At 42.3% G+C, this 9,372-nt stretch overlaps 3 protein-coding genes across 3 annotated transcripts; 1 reads left to right on the plus strand and 2 right to left on the minus strand.

Annotated features, from left to right (window-relative positions):
• Window positions 1–588: 588 nt before the first annotated feature.
• BBA_10303 (Chitinase II) lies at window positions 589–4,671 on the plus strand (the record flags this gene model as incomplete). The annotated part of the gene is made up of 6 exons (XM_008605400.1): window positions 589–594; window positions 697–1,604; window positions 2,219–2,739; window positions 2,800–3,133; window positions 3,321–4,142; window positions 4,371–4,671. The coding sequence occupies 6 exons, from the start codon at window positions 589–591 to the stop codon at window positions 4,669–4,671; spliced, it is 2,892 nt and encodes a 963-aa protein (XP_008603622.1).
• Window positions 4,672–4,945: 274 nt separating this feature from the next.
• BBA_10304 (Target SNARE coiled-coil domain containing protein) lies at window positions 4,946–5,805 on the minus strand (the record flags this gene model as incomplete). Its single annotated transcript, XM_008605401.1, has 2 exons — window positions 4,946–5,583; window positions 5,658–5,805. The coding sequence occupies 2 exons, from the start codon at window positions 5,803–5,805 to the stop codon at window positions 4,946–4,948; spliced, it is 786 nt and encodes a 261-aa protein (XP_008603623.1).
• Window positions 5,806–6,617: 812 nt separating this feature from the next.
• BBA_10305 (uncharacterized protein) lies at window positions 6,618–7,472 on the minus strand (the record flags this gene model as incomplete). Its single annotated transcript, XM_008605402.1, has 1 exon — window positions 6,618–7,472. One exon carries the CDS (start codon window positions 7,470–7,472, stop codon window positions 6,618–6,620), a length of 855 nt encoding a protein of 284 aa, XP_008603624.1.
• Between the last annotated feature and the right edge of the window lie 1,900 nt (window positions 7,473–9,372).

Below are 9,372 nucleotides of genomic sequence, written 5' to 3' on the forward strand. Positions count from 1 at the left end.
ATTATAGTTAAATTATTAATAGTTAAATATTATAAGGTTAGGGTAGGTGTGTGACTTACTTATCTACGTGACTTACTTATTAACTATATTACCTTATATTATTATAGATGATAAAAGTTATATATAGACTAGAAGAAGGTTATATTATATATATATATATTAAAGAAATCTTATTTTTATTATAAATTTAGAGAAATTAAGTTAATTAGGCTATTTAATACTTAAAATAAGCTAAGAAGTTAAAATATTATTTTTATCCTAAGATATTTAGGTTAAATCCTAATATAAAATTAATACTACTACTAACTAGATAGTAGTAGAGAAATTATAAGCTAGAAAAGCTAGAATTAATAATAATATATATATTTTAAAGTATTTTTATTATTTTAATACTTTTAATAATATTAGGCTTTTAAAAAGAGAAAGACTACTAGTATTATAGTTACTAGTTACCTTAATAAATATAGCCCTCTTATTAGCCTAAATTACTATTTAACCTACTTTTATACCTAGATTAATAGCTATAGGCTAAGGCCTGCCTAATAATAATAACTATAACTAAGAATATTAACTAACCTATAACGTGATATGTACGTACGTTCCCTGACGGAACCAACAACTTGATAAACTCAGCATTACTGACAGGGTTCAGCTTGGAAAGACGATGGCAATAACGCGTATGGATGTGTCAAACAGCTATTTCTGCTCAAGAAACAGCACCGCCACTTGAAAGTGATGTTGTCGATTGGTGGTTGGACCTGGTCGAAAAATTTCCCCGCTACTGCTAGCTCTGCTTCTACCCGAAAGACGTTTGCTCAGTCTGCTGTCGGTTTAATGAAAGATTGGGGATTCGACGGTATCGACATCGACTGGGAGTATCCTGAAGATGCCACACAGGCTCAAGACATGATTTTCTTACTCCAGGCGGTCCGCGATGAGCTCGACTCTTACGCTTCGCAACATGCGAAAAACCACCACTTCTTGCTTTCTATTGCGGCACCAACTGGAGCTAAGGAATACAAGAAGCTGAAGCTCGCTGAACTTGGCCAGGTTCTCGATTATATTAACCTGATGGCGTACGATTTTGCCGGAGCCTGGAGCAATGCCACTGGTCATGGCGCCAACTTGTACAACAACACCGAGAACCCCGCTGCGACACCGTTCAACACGAAGGACGCTGTTGATGCGTATATCAATGGAGGTGTTCCTGCCAATAAGCTCGTGCTCGGCATGCCCCTTTACGGCCGATCTTTTCAGCAGACTGAAGGCATCGGAAAGCCGTACACAGGTGTGGGATCTGGTACTTGGGAATATGGCACCTGGGACTATAGGGTTCTTCCCGAGCCTGGCGCTGAGATCATGTGCGACAATACTGCTCAGGGCTGCTATAGCTATGATGCACAAACCAAGGAGCTCATCTCTTTTGACACTCCAGATATCGTCGCGGCCAAGGTTGAGTGGCTTAAAGAGAAAGGACTCGGCGGCAGCATGTTTTGGGAGGCTTCCGGTGACAAGAACGGATCTGATTCCCTCATCAACAAGAGCTTTGTAGGTCTCGGAAGCTTGGAAAGTACGCATAACTTCCTCGAATATCCTAACTCTACGTACGCAAATATTATGAAAGGCATGGCATAAGCCTCTTTTCCGTGTGGTTCTTTCAGTCTTAACCTTGGATTTGCCATTCCCTGTATTTCTCTTGCGAGGCTGCCTGCATTCGAAGCTGAGCGGGGCATTCAACCTATGGCATTGTGTACATTCCGAGACGTTGACAAATTCGCTTGATTCGTGTCTTACTATTGATTTATGAAGATGGAACATAATTGAAGCGTCTCATTGTCACATGATTTTTTTGCATTTTGAAAGATGGTACGATGGACAGCCAGCTGCCAAGTTAGCACTCACACTGCGCTTTCCCGTTCATTGGGCCACCATTCACATGTTGTTTCTCGCCTCGGTATATTTTTTCTTCTTCGCTCACATTCTTCTCTACTCCCTTCTCCTACGATTCCTTTACTGTACATGTATTTCTACCCGGTAGATATCAGCCTCGGTCTGCGAAACGCCCGCTTTTAGTTATCGCCGCAGGTGTCTCTTCACCCGTCTTTACTACCCTCCATGTTATCCATGATCTGTCTCTGACTGAGTTTTGCTACCAAAAGAGTGGCTCGATGGCCTCTGCCTCCAAAGATAGTTGGGTGTAGAACACACCACCTCACAGCCGCCCAGTATGCCGCAGTGTTACCAGTCCAGCCCCGTCCAGCCACGAGTCTCCAGACTCAGGATACGGATCTTTTGACGAATGTAACTCTTCCAAAACTCCATTCTTGAAGGCTCGCTTCGCAGCAGAATTTGGCCTAGATAGTCAACAGGTCTCACTAGTGCCTGGCAATAACAGAAGTCGGCTCTCGAACGACCAACGACGGTACTCTTCACCCTCCACTTCAAAAACCAACGAAGATTCAGCGATAAACCAACTCAGCAATAGCGACAACGTACCGACCGACCAAATTCCCACAAAATATGCCAGGGCTATTTCATCACTCACACCCGACAGGTTTGTTCCATTCCGGACGGTTCAATCTACTCACGAACGTTACCGAACCACCAAGCCGCTGGCATTACTTTCAGATACCGAAAGGATTTCCAGGCAGGACTTCGGCAGTCATGATCCTTTCTCGCCTCAGCCAAGACAATCGTCTTCACTGATAGCACGATTCTGCCCACTTGAAGAGCCTCAGTGTATGTTCTGCTCACTTGGCTCTACGCGACTAATGCACTAACCTTCCTTATTTATCTCAGACCAATCTCGTTCAAGTCATCATGACTTCCGGCATACTCAGCAAAGGCAAAACAGTACAGAAGCCGTGTGGAGCATTCGAGATCCCTCCTCTCACATCATGATTTCCACAGCAAACGAGCAGCAGCGCTCTGCAAATTTAGACACATCCAATGGTAACCAACAGCTCTCCAAGGAATCTAGCTCCAAAGAGGACTTGTTCAATTACCAAGATCGCGTTGCGTTCGCTTTAAACATTAACCAAGTCGGCAAAATACTGGAGTTTTCCCCCCCGACATCTCTTCGCTCTCCGCCAATTGCGATCAAAGTTATGGAACCATGCGATCTTAGCAGAACGTATTGGACAGGATGCGAATGGACGAATAATACACGGAGTTGCGTCACTTCAGATTCAGGACTTTGGATTTCCACTAACTGACTGATAGGACTACTACCAGCACCGAAGTCAAGGGCCCTGCCCTCTGCCCCATTCAAGCAAGTATTGCCTAATGTTCACACATACACGTCTAATTTATATCCATAGAGTTCTCGATGCTCCTTATTTAAGGGACGACTTCTATTGTTCTACGCTGGCTTACTCCCCAGTTTGCCAAACGCTCGCCGTGGGCCTGGGAAATACTCTGTATGCCTGGTCCGAGGATGCTGGCGTTCATATGATGCACGATCGCCCGTCACAAGGTGTCTACCTTTCCTCTGTTGCTTTCTCTTCCGTGTACGGGAGAAAATGTATCCTAGCGGGGGGGAGAACTGATGGGTCACTGGTGCTACAGTCGACCTCCGATGCACTGCCACGCTTCGAAGTAAGACAACCTTTTAGAGTGAGCTGCCTGAGCTGGAGACCAGTGTGCACACTGAGGCCATCAAAGAACCCTTTCAATCCTGAAGTCCCCATTCAGACGGAAGATCTGCTAGTCGGAGACGATACAGGAACAGTCTACTACTACATCGTGGAATGGCCAATGAACTGGGAGGTCTCTCGAGATAACTGGCCAGGCTCAATGTACTTGGTCGCAAAGATTGTCATCCACAATCAACAGGTGTGCGGCCTTTCCTGGTCTCCAACTGGTCGACTATTTGCCTCTGGGGGCAACGACAATATTTGTTGCTTATTTGACGTCGACGATGTCTTGGGTGAAAACCAGGTCAGCAGAGTTTCTCAGGATACATCGCGGACCCCTTTGGTTCGCCACGGTCTACCTTTCCGCCTTCAACCAACGCAGACTCTACGTCGCAGTGCTTCTCCGAGTTTTATTAGAACCATTGTCGAGGAAGACGTCGATATCAGAAGAGTGCAGACTTCTGGGGACAGCCTGCGAACCCTTACCAACGGTTGCGAAAGACATCGGTAGGTCCATGGGGCAGCTGTAAAGGCCATAGCATTTTGCCCTTGGCGTGACGGCTTAGTTGCAACTGGAGGTGGATCAAACGATAAATGCATACACTTTTTCCACACGACTTCGGGGTCCTCGTTGGCGACTATCGCCGTGGCTGCCCAAGTCACTTCTCTAATTTGGTCTACCACACGGCGAGAGATTGCCGCAACATTTGGGTATGCCCCTGACCATCCATACAGAATTGCAGTTTTCAGCTGGCCCGACTGTAAACAAGTCGCGGCAATACCATGGGCTTTGGAGCTTCGAGCTTTATATGCAATTCCCTATCCATGGCAGCATGATGGGTTGGGACAGTCCCGATCTCCTCGGCCTTCTGGAGACGGTTGCATTGTCATTGCAGCAAGCGACCAAACACTGAAGTTTCATGAAGTGTGGGAGGCAGGAAGCAAGAAAGCACTCGGCTTGCCAGGATACTTCGGAAGCAGTGATATCCTAGAGAGTCTTGAGGGCATCAACAAGGAAGGTGAAGTGATTCGCTAATCCCTACTTGAGCGATTGCAAACAGAACCTATTGGCACAGCAAACGAAAAGTGCCGAATCAGTGCAGATACTCTAATAGAACAAATTGGCGTAGTGCTATACATTGACATAATTCGGCTCCTTTTTATTCTCGCAGCAAGATAGCCCATAAACTTCGAATTGTAATACTAACTAGACAACATGAACAGCAAAATGACAAAACGCAAAACGCCTGAAGGAGCTAATTAAGACCGTCAACAACATGCTTGTGTAGCATTAATATTAACTTCCCGCACTATTTCAGTATTGCAATTAAGAGAGCAAGAATTATGATAAGAACGATGATAGTGGTCATTTGCTTATTTTCGCTCGCTCCTCTTGCAATCTTCCCCAGCATTCTCTGACCCCTGTCGAGGCGGCTCTGGTGGCGGTCGACAACTCCATCTATCTCATCCAGCATTTCAACGTGGCTGTCGAGTTCGTCTCCGATTTGCATACTCAACTCTCTTTGGCGGCTTATAGACACACCAAGGCGATCGAGTTGCTCGTCTTGTTCTTCCATGATCTGGGAATGGTATTCGTGTATTTGCTGATTCGACATGTCGCCGGCCTGATGGCGATAACCAGCCGAGTCGTTCGGCGGATCGTCCCGATAGCGGCCGAACAGATCATTTGACGGCGATGCAGGTGTGTCACTGAATCTCACAGATTTTGATTTGCGGTAGGCGGATGGGGTGGATGTCGCATGTTGGAAGTCGTCCGCCAGCGTTTGCGAGTTGGGGTGTGTGACCGTTTCGATGGTTGCAGGCGATGCAAAGCCGTGAAATTGCGAAGTGAGGTTTCCAAATTGCTCCCGAAGAGATGAAATTGAGTCGCTCAAGGCTGATGCCGCGCTGCCAGACAAGATGGTGGTTAATATAACTGACTGGTTGCCTGTCGGAATTTGTCATCACGATACCTATCATCCCCGCTGCTCTGCCGCTTTTCCTCCTCTGTCTCTAGCAAACCCAGCCCTACTCTGAACTGCTCAAACGATCGTGACAGGTGTCCGTCTTGACTATCATTGTCCAGACCAAGGCTTTGGGCTCTCTTTCGTTCCAGTAAAGACAGCTTAATGTGGTCGGCGAGAAGGAAAAGCTGTTCGGCACTGCTCATCTTGCGAGCTGTTTTGTGTGGAGAAGCGGCGGTTCTCAAGCGGCAGCTTATCTCGCTTGGAATTTGCTGTGTGATATATCTGGTTTTGCGAAGGAGCAGCGAGAAAACGCGCTGAAGAAAATCATGTGTATAGTTGGTTGTGGCACTGGTCGTGGTAGCGTCTACGTGTGTCGCACATTGATGAGCGACACCCCACTTGCTTGCGACTTAGTACTTACCTACCAAAGCACAGGGCGTAGGTACTTGCGGATGTACCTACGTGGCTTGCCAAATCTACCATGCCTACCTAGGCACGCTATTTGGGCATTTGTTTATCAAATGAGATATATACGCAAACATGATTTGCTGACGGGGTAACTTGTGATAAGCATGTATCCTTGTTTCGGACTCCATCCTTCATTGTATGCAGTCGCAACTCAATGTGTCTAGTCTAGAAGGCTCTTGCTTTTGCCTGTGGATTGGTGAAAGAGGACTTCACTATTTGTTAGCTGCAGTTTACTGGACTTTGAAAGAAGTAAAAGGAGATGCCTGTTGTGCCTCGAGTGTAGCAAGCGTCCGACATAAACAGTTACGAAGTGGCTATTTATGATCTTTAGTCTTATATTCAATGATATATATCAGATCTGTCGCGATATATTTGAAGTGAATGAATTGCATCTTGCGCCTGACTGATATCGTATCCCAGATGCCGGCTCTACCTCCGTCCTGTTAATGCGCCGTGAAGTTCAAATCGAGAAGAAACACTAGACTGAGCATTGTTGACTTGGTAAATCTTGAGCGGCGTGCCGTGGCCGTCTGCAGTTTCGTTTGCGTTAACTCATGTGCATGTGCATGTCGTTGCCATTCGGGGTAAGAGCGGAAAAAATGTCCGCGCTTGAGATAGTTTCGGCGCCTTCAAATACTGGTGGAGATTGTTGCAAATTGCGGAGAGCGGATTCGGCACCACGGCTGACTAGTCGTGCTTGTCGAAGATTCTCTGAACAGAGAAAGAAGCCCTCGGTAGCTTTCACGAGGTATGACTGGAGCCCTTTGCTTTCCAGGCAGATTTGTACGTTGCTGAGGGGGTAGTGGTTCTCGATAAATTTAGCCCAGCCTCGGGCCGCCGCTTGAATGTGCTCATCTTCACTGATCTTGCGCCAACCGATACCGAGGTGGAGAGTAAAGTTATCAATGACTGGGCCATTAGATTCCGGAGCAGGCACCGCGGGTAATACGTTTCCAGGACTAGTCGCGGTCGATACTTCGTCGCTTCCGATGCGCTGCAATTTGTGATTTCGAATGTCAACTTGGGTAGCTTCGAGCTGGCGCTTAGCACCTGCTTCTGCCGCGGCGTTTCTTTCTTCCATCCAGGTGCCTGATTGGGTGCTGGCATCGGCGACATAGCCAGAGTTGGGCTTGATCAGTGTCATTCCTTCGCCATAAACCCAATCGTCTTGCGGCTCAACTATAAGCTGGGGGGGCACATCAGGCTCGAGATTGCCGCCAGCCTCGTCACGGGATCGTTTTCTGCCTTTCGAGCCGGTGAATCGATTGAAAGGCTGCGATTGAATCTGCGTCTGAATATGAGGCGGCGCGAAAATCGATCCGGTAATTTGGTTCGAGAGCGATGGCTGGGCGAGGGCCAGCACGGGAGACGCGGAAGTGAATTGGCGCTGCAAAGAGGCCATCTTCTACGTGGGTGGCGCTTTGGGCTATGGCTGTTGTGTTAGTGATCAAAGTATCATCAAACCAATGTATGCGTCCCGTATCTGTCTGGTGGGAGGCGATGTTGACAATCGTAGTCCTTCTGGGCGGACACGTGCTATGGAACGTCGGGGGTAGGCCTGCGTGCAGACTGGCGATGTGAGGAAGATCAAGTACGTGGTACGATAAGGATGTACAGCAGAGACTGGAAAGCCGGAGTCGAGTTATCCGTCACAATTATGGCGGGCAGTGGGCGGCGGATGGATGGGCTGGTGCGACGGTGCCTGGATATTGCTGAAGCAAGAGTTTCGGTCGCGGTGCGAAGCGGTGCGATGAAGGATGAAATGCTGTTTGCAGATTGGTGGCCGGGTGAAGGCTTGCAGCTGAAGTACAACACCCCACAAAAGGTTAGTTGTTTTTTAAACGAAGCCTACCATCAGGCTGACAAAACAGACCGCCGGTAGCCTACTACGCACGGCAAAGTATGAAGCGAAATTTTAAGGTTTGAACACGTAGTAAAAATATATATAATAAATCTAGTAAATTTATTTACACTAACTTCTACATTGAGTCAATCTTTTAAGTACTAATAACTAGTTGTGGTGGAATTTTATCGTTTAGAAAGGTGAGTATTCTTAGGTATACCGGCGATCTGTTTTATCACCCAGTTGCCTACTTTACGTTAAGTAACAGGGCAAATTTAAAGCCTTCTAACGCACGCAATTTTATAAGAAAAGAGTAGATTTTGAATTTTCTAGTAGATAATTAATCTCGCTTTAATACTATATATAATCTTAATATATTTATAACTAGGAAATAAAGTATAACTATATTATACCTAAACTAGTAATAAAATTAAAAAAAAGCTATACTATATAAAATAATACCTAATATTATCTTTATATAATATATCTTTATTATAAAAGTCTGATATATATTTATATTATACCTAATTATAGAATAAAATAATAATTAATTTATTCTCTAGATAAATAGATTATAATCTAATAATAATATAAAACTAAATTAGTTCTAATAAATTAATATAATAAAAAAACTATTAAATACTAAAGCTATAACTAGAAGAATTTATTAAACTATATAATTACTTTAAGAAGATAATATAATATAGTTAATAAGTAAGTAAGTTAGATAAGTAAATAAGCTACTTTATCTAACCTTTTATCTTTTAATTATTAATAATTCAATTATAATATAAAGAATATTTAAAACTAATTAAAATCCTTTTTTATTAGTTTTAATATTTATAATATAAATATATATATTATATTTAATTTAACTATATATATTATATTATTAACTATATATTTTAATTTTTACTTTTTAATTATTATAAGTTAATATTTTATTTATTATTTAATTATTTATATTTATTTACTTTTTTAAACTTTTTATATAAAAGATAAAAAGTAATCTTTTAATTTATAATTAAGTTTTTTTAATTTATTAATATTTATTAATAAGTTTATTTATAACTTTAGAAATATATATTTATATATAAATAAAATAACTTTATATATAATAATTATTATATTTTTTAAAAAAAGAATTAAATATATTAAAACTTTTAATAAAAAAGTTATTTAAATAATTAATAATTTATTTTTTAAAATTAAAAACTATAAAATTTTTTAATTATAATATTTAATATTCAAAAAATTTAAAAATTAGATAAACTTAAATATAAGTTTAAAAGACTTAATATTATAAATTTAAGTTTTAAAGAAAAAATAACTTTTTTAAAATTAAATAAAATAATTTTAATATTTTAAAAATTATTTTAAATATTTTTTTACTAATAAACTTATAAGAAATATAAAAGAATATAAAAAGGGGTTTTAAAGTTAATATATATAATATTAA

This window comes from Beauveria bassiana (assembly GCF_000280675.1).
Source record: "Beauveria bassiana ARSEF 2860 unplaced genomic scaffold BBA_S00122, whole genome shotgun sequence".
In the NCBI taxonomy this organism is placed as follows: Eukaryota; Fungi; Ascomycota; class Sordariomycetes; order Hypocreales; family Cordycipitaceae; genus Beauveria; species Beauveria bassiana.